Below are 13,218 nucleotides of genomic sequence, written 5' to 3' on the forward strand. Positions count from 1 at the left end.
CTGATGTAGAAATCAAGATAAAATTGAGAGCCCTAAATAAAGTTTCAAGAGCGGATATCTCAAAAACTATTCAATATATGGAAAAAATTGACTAAATTAACTTGTAACAAATTAAATTAACTTTCATTTTGTATAAGTGGCCATGTCGCTACGATGCATAGTTTCCGAGATATAATCGAAAAACCGGAAAATGGGACCTTCAAAGCCCCCTCTCTCCCCCCCGCTCAAAGGCTACGGCCGAGGACTTTTGATATGTTCACCTCCTAACTTGTCCAAACCAAGTTAAGGAGTCAAAAATTGTGTTCCGAGCATTTCCCTCTATAACTTTATTGAGCATTCGTTGCCTGACCTAGTAGCGTATTGCCTTTCTTTAAAAACTTTTCTGTAAAAGGTTGACGGGTGTTGGATGTTTATATGGTTTTGGTCGATTTTTATCATTCGCATCGCCCATGATGACTTACTAGAATTACTTACGAGCACACGAGACACTAATAGTAGTTTGACAAACCTTGGTTTTCAAGAGGTATTTTATATTGACATTTGCTGTCACAAATTTGCTGTCAGATTTAGTCGCAAACCGCACGCAAAGTGCACACAAATGTGTCGACACCTTGTTACGGAAAAGTGTAGACACGGCGACGACACTTTGTTTCGAAACAATTCTAGACACATTGTGTGGACTCTGTTACGACACATCTGACATATAGTTACCACTTTGATGATTCTGCGACTGGAATGGTTATATGGGATTTTATATGATTTACCTATCTACATTAAATATACAATCTTGTTCTACCTTGTCCATCTCCCGTGTGTGAGTTGTGCTGCCAACTAAAATAGTGACAAAGTATGCATGATGTCACGCTATAGTTCGTTTTTTTAGCATTAGAAAGAACTTGCAAGAAGGTAAGCGATCTTGACAAGTTTTTTAATTGAAAAACGCTTTTTAAAAATCAAAAACTATTATTTATGAAAGCAGAAGAATATAAATGATCGCATTAGATTCATAATTGATACATATTTGCCGTAACTTATTTTTTAAAATGTGTTTTTTGATTAAAAGACACATCAAGATTGTTTACCTTATTTCTAATGCTAAAAAAAACGAACTATAATCTGTTTTTTCTCGCGTCATTCGCGACAAGATGTAGGTACTAGCCGCGCATGCTGAACCGATAGATAGTTCACTTTAGTCTAAGAAAGGCTCTGCCTTAAAAATTTTCTACTGTCTGATGAATCCCAGTTTTGGGCGTATTTTAACTATCAGCAATCTGGCTTTATGTCTGGCTCTATTTGCCCGTGTTTCTTGTGCGCGGTGAGCTGGTGGCGGTTGCGGTGGTCGGAGCGGCCGAAGCGCACGCCGCAGAACGCGCACGGGTAGCGCTTCTCCTTCGTGTGACTGACCATGTGCGCCCTCAGGTTCCTGCAATAATACACATGATCTAGAAAAGCTTCCTTTTTTTAGCCAACGTCCACAAAAAATAAAAATTGTCGACACACGTGGGACAAAACTGACAAATAAGTAAGTATACCTGTCGGATTAGAACTCAATACAAAAAAAATATCTACTCCTTTTTTGGGAAGTCGTGTAACAAGGCGATCTTTGGCATCTTGAAGGCACTGTATGCACCTCGTAAGCGCCTTCCAAATCATGAACGACAGTCCACACTGTTCTGTGTGCGACCTGTTTTAGACACAACCCGTCAAATAATAAAAAAATATTTAAAATGGCGACGTACCCGGGCAGGGGTAGTTCTTCACGCGTCGCTGTGCGTGAGCATGTGTCTGTGAGCGCCTGTTTCGTTGTGAACACAGTCACTTGCTACAAGTGAACAGGTCGCGTGCAGCGTGAGACCTGTCAGTTGACACAATCTGGACAACAACGCCAAATGGACAAATGTTTAAAATGGCGACGTACCCGGGCACCTTGAAGCTCATGCTGCACAGCCCGCAGGGGTAGTTCTTCACGTCGCTGTGCGTGAGCATGTGTCTAGTGAGCGCCTGTTTCGTTGTGAACGAGAGGCCACATTCGTTGCATGTGAACGGCCGCTCGTTCGTGTGCGACCTGTGGTGACAAAAGACACAGACTCAGGCTTTATTTTATTGGTATAGATCTTATCATTATTTCACGCACATTTTTATCAAAATTAAAATATAATAATATTGATACAGTAGCGACCAAAAGTATTTTGACAATGATAATAACTTTGGTATTGTATGAAACATATTAGTTTTTCCAAATGAATTTTTGATAATTTAATCAATGGCTTAAAAGCTTCTTGAAACACGTAAAAAGCTTAGTTTCATCGAATGAAAATATAAACTTGGCAACAAAAAATGACAATTTACGGGTTCAAAAGTATTTTGACACGGTTCTTTTTTACAATTTTTTTGAGAACAGAGCCGCAGAATTTAAATATTTTGGAAGTAATTACATCTGAATACTTCTCTTAATATGCCAAACATAAAGCATATTCGAACGATTTCAAGCAAGCTGGTGCGGCTGCACTTTAGAAAGATAAGTAGCAAGCTGAGGTTTCGCGGACTTTTGGTGTATCACTGCATCTGATTTCTGTCTGGAATAAGCAGTTCAAGGCTCGAAACTGCATCACAAATAAGCATAGAAGCGGTTGTCCTGGAAAAACGACTTCTACAACTGATCGTGTAATAAAAAAGATTTCAGTAGAACACCCATGGAAGCGTAAAGTAACAATTAAAAATTAACTAAAAAAAAACTATAACGTAAAGGTTGTTGTTTTTACTATTAAACTACTCTTAATAGAGCATGGATTACATGGTCGACGCCCATTAAAAAAAATATACATATTTCAGCAAAGAATAAGGTATCCCAATTAGCATTCGCGATTCGTGACAAGTTGTGGACAAGTTCCGATTGCTCAAAAACTTTATGGAGTGACGAAAACAAGTTTAATTTAATGTCGTCGGATGGTATCAAGTATGTGCGTCGTCTAAATAACAAAAGACACGTTGTGCGATACCAGGTACCCACCCAGTCTAGCCTGGTGGCATTGGTGGCCCTAACGTAACGGCTTGGCGATATTTTTCTCGCCATGGAGTCGGGCCTCTCGTACGAATTGATGGAATAATGGATCGATATGTATATGAAAATATCCTACACACAAATGATACCATATACAAAAGAAAATATGCCACTTCGCTGGGTTTTTCAGCATGATAACGACCTCAAACACAAATCCGGTCATGTAAAGGCTTCTTTAATGTAAAAAGATCTAGGTTTTTGAGTGGCCTAGTCAAGGTACTGATCTTAATGCTATAGAGCTTTCATAGAAGGCGTTGGATCGTCCAGTGTGAGGTGCAGAAATAATTCAAACAATGGGGTTTTTTCCAAGGTCTTCAGTCAGAATGGGCGAACATACTATATGATCATATACAGAAGTTAGGGGACTCTATGTCGTCTCGATTTACTGCTGTGAGAAAAGCCAGAGGATATGCCATTAAATATTAATGAAATGTTTTTTTTTAACCGTCTTGCCAGTTCAGCAAAAGCATTTCATTAAAGTGTCAAAATACTTTTGATCTACCTGTAGCGCAAATTATCAGTTTTAATTCTAAGTCTGTTGTTTAGTTTTAGTAATCTAAGTGGAAACGTAACAGATGAAAGGTGAATAAAATATAATCGTAACGTAATGATTAAATATATACCCTATTCATTAACATATTGAAAGAAGTTCGTTTGTCAAAATACTTTTGATCGCTACTGTATGTGCCATTAAATAATATTTACTTTATGATTCTATAAACAGGGAATATAGTTCTGATAATGTCTACAGCAAAGATAATTAAATCACTACGTGGTCTACAGGTGCTAAATGTGATTATTATTTGAATTCTTATTTCGACTATTATGATGTGAAATCGTATATTTTTGACATCAATACAATGTTATGAATCTTATGTTTGTCTTTCATTAAATAAATAATTTTATATCAAACTAAACTTTTTACAAATAAAAATGGGTAATCTACCTGCAGCACAGGGCGCTTACCTTAAATGTTCTTGTAGTTTATTTTTGCAGAAGTAAGCCTTAGAACAAAATTCACACTGATGGCTCCTTTCTTTCTCATGCACCTGCCGCCTGAAAATAAACAATCATCAAATACAACAATAAAAACCGGTCAAGTGCGAGTCGGACTCGCGTTCCAAGGGTTCCTTACATTACCCAATTTTTAACAATGTATTTTTTATGTGGAACGTGAATGAAATGTTTTTAAAAAACCCGTAGAGGTCGGATCAAAAACTAAGTAATAAGTCCGACTCACGTTTGAGTGCACATTTCTAATAGATTTTCCTGTCGTCTATAGATAAAGAACTATTTTGTGTATTTTTTTCAAAATTTTTGACCCACTAATTTCGGAGATAAAAGGGAGGGAATGGTCCGACAGACAGACAGACGCACGATTGATCCTATAAGGGTTCCGTTTTTTCCTTTTGTGGTACGGAACCCTAAAAATAAAATATTATAATAATAATTTCACACAGACAGTAAGCTTAGTAAGGCTTGACGAGACTATAAAATTAAAATTATAAAAGTTCTTGCTTGTACTTACTGATGCCTCATTAGGAATGATTTAGAGCTGAATTTGTTGAGGCAGGTGTCGCACTCGTGCCGGTAGTCCCTCGTGTGCGTGAGGATGTGCGCCTCGAGCACGGAGTGCGACACGCAGCGGCGGCCGCACTCCACGCACGCGTGCGGCAGCGCCTCCGGGGCGTGCATGCGGAGCTTGTGCACTGACAGAGATACCACCTCTGAAATAATGACAATTTCACAGTGTTCTACTTACTGATGCCGCATCAGGAATGATTTAGAGCTGAACTTCTTGAGGCAGGTGTCGCACTCGTGCCGGTAGTCCCTCGTGTGTGTGAGCATGTGCGCCTCGAGCACGGAGTGCGACACGCAGCGGCGGCCGCACTCCGCGCACGCGTGCGGCAGCGCCTCCGGGGCGTGCACGCGGAGCTTGTGCACTGACAGGGATACCACCTCTGGAATAATGACAATAGCACAGTGTTCTACTTACTGATGCCTCATCAGGAATGATTTAGAGCTGAACTTCTTGAGGCAGGTGTCGCACTCGTGCCGGTAGTCCCTCGTGTGCGTGAGCATGTGCGCCTCGAGCACGGAGTGCGACACGCAGCGGCGGCCGCACTCCACGCACGCGTGCGGCAGCGCCTCCGGGGCGTGCATGCGGAGCTTGTGCACTGACAGAGATACCACCTCTGAAATAATGACAATTTCACAGTGTTCTACTTACTGATGCCGCATCAGGAATGATTTAGAGCTGAACTTCTTGAGGCAGGTGTCGCACTCGTGCCGGTAGTCCCTCGTGTGTGTGAGCATGTGCGCCTCGAGCACGGAGTGCGACACGCAGCGGCGGCCGCACTCCGCGCACGCGTGCGGCAGCGCCTCCGGGGCGTGCACGCGGAGCTTGTGCACTGACAGGGATACCACCTCTGGAATAATGACAATAGCACAGTGTTCTACTTACTGATGCCTCATCAGGAATGATTTAGAGCTGAACTTCTTGAGGCAGGTGTCGCACTCGTGCCGGTAGTCCCTCGTGTGCGTGAGCATGTGCGCCTCGAGCACGGAGTGCGACACGCAGCGGCGGCCGCACTCCACGCACGCGTGCGGCAGCGCCTCCGGGGCGTGCATGCGGAGCTTGTGCACTGACAGAGATACCACCTCTGAAATAATGACAATTTCACAGTGTTCTACTTACTGATGCCGCATCAGGAATGATTTAGAGCTGAACTTCTTGAGGCAGGTGTCGCACTCGTGCCGGTAGTCCCTCGTGTGCGTGAGCATGTGCGCCTCGAGCACGGAGTGCGACACGCAGCGGCGGCCGCACTCCACGCACGCGTGCGGCAGCGCCTCCGGGGCGTGCATGCGGAGCTTGTGCACTGACAGAGATACCACCTCTGGAATAATATTCAAATATTATTTTTTTTTTCTTAAACTATGTACAAACCAAATATTTATTACAACAATCATAAGTAATACATAGGCAAAGGGTAAGACATATGTAGGTAGGGTAGAAAAGGGGTTTCAGTCGATGTGTGGAAGGGCGGCACCGTCGTCGAACCCAAGCCACCTGGCGGTGGACTTAAACCGGTGGCGTGTGCCACGGAAGCACATGCTGGTGGCGCGTATAACGGCGATACTGATCCTGCACCTCAGCCAGCCCAGTATGGTGCAATGCAATGCAATATTAGTTTTTATAGATAACAAACTGCTGACGAAATGATATTTTTCCTACTAAAGGAAAAATAAAAAATGTGTACCTTTGGTGCTACGATTGAATTTACAGTTTTAGGGCTTATGGATCTAGTAACTGAGCTCCCGAAGTTTAGAGCTCCAGAATGTGGAAAAACAACCTTAATAATTTTATACGTGTTACGGATGCACCTAGCGAAATTTATCACTTTTATCAGTGTCTAGCACGAAAATTACGTGACCACGATGCTTTATTCAAGAACTTCAAAACTTCAACGCGGGCGCTGGCAGCCTGACCGGTTCGGAAGCCGCTGCCAGCGCGCGTCTTTTGTTAATATGTATACGTATAGATTTTAAATAGTTCTGTGTTGTCAATGAATTCCAAATGTTTATTTTGCACATTTTATGTAAATTATTGTTAATAGCTGTTGTTTGTAAATATCCTGTGCTTTTTCCATGTCTATGTATATATGGGTGTATTATAAACTGTACAGCGAAGTTTTCAGTATTTTTATTTACCGTTGGCGGCCCGATCAGCTACAATAGTAAAACGACTTAGAGCAAATCCTCAAAATAGTCATATATCTCAAGGAAAGGGCTCAACCTGCCTTTATGACAGCCCAGCCATCTTTGAGAAATCTGGAGAAATTACATTAAAAAACCAAAAATCAGTTAAAGATGGGTATGTAAAGAGTGAAGCGCAGAGAAGATGGCCGATGGGGTCGAAAAGTGCTCGAGTGGAGACCACGGACTAGCAAGCGCAGCGTAGGACGTCCACCCACAAGATGGACGGACGACCTTGTTAAGGCCGCCGGAAGACGCTGGATGCGGGTCGCTTCCAACCGGTCTTATGGCTGAGATGATGATGATGATGTAAAGAGTGATTACAAGTTACCTTTATGACAAATGTCACACTTGTACTTCTTGCCCAGATGCGTGGTCCTGTAGTGCTTCTTCCGGCCGCCGATGGAGTAGAAGGTCTTGGGGCACGCCTTGCACGCCAGCAGGCGGCGCTCCTCCCGAGGCCGGTGGCGGAGCGCGTGCATCTTCAGGTTGGCCACCGACATGCCGCACTCCTCGCAAATTTGATGATCTTTCACATTTGTGTGTGTCCTACTGTATGGCAAAATGGTGATACAAGCTTTTTTGACGACCGCTCTGGCCTAGTGAGTAGTGACTAGAGATGCACCGGATATCCGGTTACTATCCGGTATCCAGCCTATCCGGCCATTATTTTACTATCAAGCCGGATACCGGATAGTGACCTACTATCCGGCCGGATACCGGATAGTAACATTGCTTGATTTCGGAGTAAACAAATTGGATTTAAGAAACAGCGGTCATAATCGTACTTGTTTATTATTTTAAAACTGAGTCCGCGCGAACGTTTACTAGGAAACAGTTCAAACCTGCAGAATGCGCACCTGAAAAACCGAAATGTAGGTATAATTCCGCTAGCCGAATATTCGGCGGCCGGATACCGCAAATTCGGCCAATGGTCAGGCCGAATATCCGATATCCGGCCAAACAACTATTCGTTGCATCTCTAGTAGTGACCCTGCCTGTGAAGCCGATGGTCCTGGATTCGAGTCCCAGTAAGGGCATTTATTTGTGTGATGAAACAGATATTTGTTTCTGAGTCATGGTTGTTTTCTATGTATTTAAGTATTTATATATTATGTATATCGTTGTCTGAGTACCCACAACACAAGCCTTCTTGAGCTTACTGTGCGACTTGGTCAATCTGTGTAAGAATGTCCTATAATATTTATTTATTTATCTACTAGCAACTAATTTAATTGTAGAGACAATTCTAACAAACCCAATCACTATTGGGTTGAGTTGTTTTATCACAGAGTTCCTATAATGTGGTGTGGTCTAACAGCTAGCAACATTATATCATGTGGATCGCATAATTTTGTCAAACTAATTTAAATGAGTTTAATTGAAGATAAATACAGTCAGTGAGTACTGTAACAAAGTTTACCTCATATGTTCTTGCAGTTTATCTTTGCCAAAGAAAGCCTTCGGGCAATGATCACATTTATGGTTCCTTTCTTTTATATGTACCTGCCGCCTAAAATAAACAGAGAATTTGTACGTTAAGCATATTATTAAATTTTGTTTCTTGTTAACAAACACAAATATTAAAATGACAAATTATCTTCAAAGGACATCATCAATTCATTATCATCATAAAGCCTACTTCGGCAGTCGGGTAAAAACAAAAGCTGCCCTCACGCACAATGAATATGTCTCGCTTTTTACGGAGGACCCTTTTCACTGTTTCTAAGAGTAGAAAAAATTTAAGAATTTTAAAGTGATGGCACCTGTAATTGACAAGCACCCAATGATGGAACATACATTTTTATTTCAAAAAACTAAACCAACTAAGTGCATTGCGAATATTGCTATTTAAAGCTAATGTACACTATAAATACTATAAATTAAAAAATATACATGAAAACAAATATACAGGTAAATACCCTTTTTCTAATAGTATTATAGTTAGGGCAATGGATTTATTAATTTTTATTGGCAGCCAGTAGCTGTCTACGTCTACGAACACTTGCACCATGGGTGTCACATAGGCAGCGTCACAGTTGTCATGTGTGACAGTGAGTTCATTTCACCACCAAATTCATTTCCCTTGTACCAGTTAAGAAATTAGTTTATAACTCACATATGTTTTGAGAGAAAACCTCTACAGCTAAACTTCTTCTGACAAACATCACACTGGAACTGGTAGTCCTTGGTGTGGGACACCATGTGGATGTCCAGCACAGCCTGCGACACGAAGCGGCGGTCACACACGGAGCAGGTGAACCGCATGCCTGACGGGTTGTGGATGCGGAGCTTGTGCACTGACAGGCATACCACCTCTGAAATTAATATGATTGATAATCATAACATCATCATCGGCCTTCGAGTCTATTACAGACTATACAAGCATTGTCAAGTAGGGAGACAATGTTTTTTGTGGCTGTGTAAGCCAATACAGGAGCGGCAAACATGACCACAGGCCTGGCAGGTATAATGTGCCCATAGCAAAAAGAATTTCCTCAATTTCTCCAAACCCACATGTCTGATGATGTTAGGGCCAACTACAGGTTCTCTTCAACCCTTCGTTTTTAAACAAAAAAGGAATATTTTAAAGCATCCAGCCGTCTTCGAGAAATCTGGACAAATTACATAAAAAAAGAAACAAAAATCAGTTACAGATGGGTACGTAAAGAGTGATTACAAGTTACCTTTATCACATATGTCACACTTGGACTTTTTCCCTAGATGCTTGGTCCTGTAATGCTTCTTCCGCCCTCCGATGGAGTGGAACTGTTTTGGGCATGCTTTACATTTAAGCAGTGGCTGCTCGCTGTTATGTTCTGGAACTGAAAAAACAAATACTTCAATGGTGTTGCCTCATGATTTCCACATGCAGATTAATTGCTGCCTTCTGGTGCTAACAGTTTCATATCTTTATAGAATATATTCTTGTGTGTATAGTCTCTCTATACTGCGCAATTCCTATAGATCTCACTCACCTTTTCCTTTGGTATCATCCTCAACATTTTCATATTTAATTTTTTGTACCACACTCAGTGGCTCCTCATCTGATTCAAATATGTGATCTTCAAATGTATTTTCTTCCTTAATATTATCTATTGTTTCTGAACCTCCTAGTCCGTCTTCCTTAACATCTATTTCTATTTTAATTTCTCTATCACTATATTCTATCATACATGGGCCAAAATCTTCAGATTCCACGAAATCTTCGTGTTTAATACCGTTTTCGTCTACGTACACAGTTCGTTTTTGGTCTGCAGGATGCTCAAGTGGGTCTAGAGATTTAAGATATGCATCATTTTTCAAAGACAGAGACTTAAACTTGTAAAACGATATGATTTTTCTATAGCAACAATTGCATAGTTTCGTAGTTATTTTGGAGTCTTCTGAAACCTGGAGATAAAGTAAATAATGTAACATTTGAAATAGGGCCCTTATACCAGGTCTAACACTAATATTTACCTTTATATCCAAACAAAATACCATGATGTCCGTTATGCTGTCATCTTTTACACTCTTTTTGAGGCCTGAAATATCCTTGTTAGCGGGAGTTTTAAGACACGTTCTACAAGTATTCATTATAGTATAATAATAGGTTCCTATATCACGTTTTTAAACAAGAAAATCTATTATACGGGACTAAATAACTGTTTTTTAATCACAAGCCTACTATCAGCACAACAAACAACAGTGACAACATAGTGACAACTAATTTGACACTGACATATGGCAATGGCAGCTCCAAGATGGCTCCAAGCGGGAGCCACTAATGTACGACCAAATAATGCTCAACCCAAGAATGTACAGCCCAATAATAGGCGTCCATGGTGGACGCGTATTATTGGGCTGTACATTCCTGGGTTGAGCATTCTCGGGCCGCGCAATATTGGTCCGGGGCGATAATACGAAGCCACTCTTTTCACAGGGCAATAATGTACGACCCCATAATTCGCGTCCAATAATTTGAGTCCCTTGGCTTTCAATTATTGGGCTGCGCATTATTGGTACAGGTCGAGAAAGCCCGACCCAATAATGTACGACCCAATAATAGGAAGCCAAAAACCAGAGAGATTCTTTTTTTTAAGGGAGCTGTCAAAATTAGTAGGGACGTTCTGACATTAGCTCTTGACAATTTAAAAATAATCGGTTTTTTCTAGTGCCATCTTTCAGTGACATTGACAGTATTGTATTGACACTTGTTGGTTTACAAATACAATAAAATGAATTCTAATAAAAGAAACAGTAGACTCAGTAGAGGTACGAGGTACTGAAAAAATATTAATTAATGGCGAAGCCGAAGTTGGAGGTAAGTGCCGCAATTCAACAACTTAAGCTAAAAAAATCTTCGTGTCCGCATGGTATTCCCTCGTGCGTATGGACTGTACAGCATGGTGCTGGCGGAGCCGCTATGGCACATATTTAACCTCTGTCTCGAGCTAGAAGTATTCCCAGAAATTTGGAAAATTACTTGAGTGATGACCAGTATTGAAAGGTGGATCAGGAGATAAGGCAAGAGGGTTTCGACTTTCGACCGACACAAAGTTTGTACCCCACACTTAATTTTTTTAGACTGCATGAGAGACAGACAGCAGTAAGTATGTAGATTATGAAGGGCACAGATTGAAACCAGCAGTGACATGGCAGTTTGTTCAAAAGAATATCTTGGTTATATTTGACAACCAGTCTGGCCTAGTGGGTGCCTAGCCTAGTGACCCTGCCGGTGAAGCTGATGGTTCTGGGTTCAAATCCTGGTTAGGGAATTTATTTGTTTGATGAGACAGATATTTGTATATTGAATAATTATATTGTTGTCTGGGTGCCCACAACACAAGCCTTCTTGAGCTTACCGTGGGACTTGGTCAATTTGTGTAAAAATATCCCAATATATTTATTTATATTGAGATTGACTGAGAAAACAAGGTGTATGCTACAAGGTGGAGGTTTCTGCAAAACATATTGGTGAGTCCATTAAGACAGCTGTTTATCAGAAAAACTGAGACTGGGTCACTGATCAATGGGTCAAACACCATCAAAAACTACTACTTAAGAGCAAAAAAATTGTGTTTATGGGGTGGCCCCAGCTCCTCCATGACACCTAGCAGTGTCTTCAGGTCGCTAACTGCCTCCTTCAATGTGCACGGAGTCCCTAGGTATTGGTTCCTGTATACTTCTACCTTCTACCTACAGTGTAGGAGAATATGCTTTACTGTTTCTTCTTCTTCCATGCACACTCTGCACATGGGGCTGTCTGTTTTACCCATATTATGTAGGTGTTTGATTAGTGCAGCGGTCGGCAACAAGCGGCCCGCGAACCTCTCACTTGCACCCCGCGTGCCTCCTAGGCTATTTTGTATGTAATATTGACAAACAACAATGTCTGATAAAGTCATAAATATTAACAAAGTGCGGCCCGCATCAACTTCGGTAACTACTATTTGGTCCTTGGCTGCGAAAAGGTTGCCGACCGCTGGATTAGTCTGTTATGACCTGTGATTAATCCTACTATTTTGCGTAGTTGGTGTGAAATGAAATGAAATGAAAAATTTATTGATAACAATTTGTTACATGTCTTTTTTTCCATATAAGTACTAGTATTGGTCTAGTATTCTATGTGCATATACCTGTAAACATAATCCAAATTATATAAATAAAATTAATCGTTAAAATTTGCAATATATCGAAATTATTATTAACAATGAGAATGTAATTTATATCGGTACTATACAAATGTCACGCCTGTATTAATTATTAAATTACTAGTGGAATATTAAAAAACTCACTGTAATCGTAAAACGTGTCTGGGTGTTTTTAGTAATATTTTGGTGTAAGCTTGTAGTTTTGTTCTTTGGTCTGCCTACAGGTGTTCATTTTAGTCCAGTACTTATTGTGACACTCTTGGCAGCAGTCCGTCACAAATGAACTACGAGCGGTCGGGTTGAGCTGGAGCGAGGCCAGAGTGGTCGCTGAAGATAGGAAGGCGTGGCGCGAGCTTGTGAAGGCCCTTTGCACCTCTGGGGTGCCTTAGGACAACAACAACAACAACAACTTATTGTGAAGCTGGTTTCTGAACCTTTCCTGGCCAGTTCATCCGCTGCATCGTTTCCTTTTGATCCACTATGCCCCTTTATCCATTATACTGTTACTTTGTTACCTTCTTTGCTCACTTCAGTGAGGCCTCGATGTCATTCAAGTATGAGTTCCGATGTAAGTTTGTAGCTACCTAGTGCTTGCAGTACTGATTTACTGTCTGACAGTATTAGTATATTTTCTTGTTTTACTTCTCGTCTTTTTATCGCTTTGCAAGCTTCCATTATTCCTACACATTCAGCTTGGAATCCCGTATTGTGTTCCCAGTGTAACCCAGGGGTTTTGAGATGTATATGTTCAGGTCCTCCGAGAAG

General features: G+C 41.2%; 2 protein-coding genes across 2 annotated transcripts in view; one reads left to right on the forward strand and one right to left on the reverse strand.

Moving 5' to 3' along the window:
- The window catches only part of LOC134667153 (zinc finger protein ZFP2-like), a 167,709-nt gene that overhangs the window by 27,923 nt on the left and 126,568 nt on the right, over nt 1-13,218 (forward strand). The window lies entirely within an intron of this gene.
- Nucleotides 232-10,512, reverse strand: LOC134667220 (zinc finger protein ZFP2-like). The gene is made up of 10 exons (XM_063524547.1): nt 10,280-10,512; nt 9,796-10,210; nt 9,505-9,642; nt 8,937-9,135; nt 8,241-8,330; nt 7,149-7,366; nt 5,760-5,958; nt 4,028-4,117; nt 1,919-2,065; nt 232-1,423 (listed from the first exon to the last, which is right to left on the reverse strand). The coding sequence occupies exons 1-10, from the start codon at nt 10,394-10,396 to the stop codon at nt 1,264-1,266; spliced, it is 1,773 nt and encodes a 590-aa protein (XP_063380617.1). The 5' UTR covers nt 10,397-10,512; the 3' UTR covers nt 232-1,263.

This window comes from Cydia fagiglandana, chromosome 9 (genome assembly GCF_963556715.1).
Source record: "Cydia fagiglandana chromosome 9, ilCydFagi1.1, whole genome shotgun sequence".
NCBI lineage: Eukaryota > Metazoa > Arthropoda > Insecta > Lepidoptera > Tortricidae > Cydia > Cydia fagiglandana.

Excerpts from the sequence above, each read along its gene's own strand:
- LOC134667220 (XM_063524547.1), bottom strand. The coding sequence starts at position 10,396 with ATGAATACTTGTAGAACGTGTCTTAAAACTCCCGCTAACAAGGATATT. Across the intron at positions 2,066-4,027 it reads AAACTACAAGAACATTTAAG|GTCGCACACGAACGAGCGGC; the intron begins GTAAGCGCCCTG and ends TTGTCACCACAG. Across the intron at positions 1,424-1,918 it reads ATGAGCTTCAAGGTGCCCGG|GAACCTGAGGGCGCACATGG; the intron begins GTACGTCGCCAT and ends GTATTATTGCAG.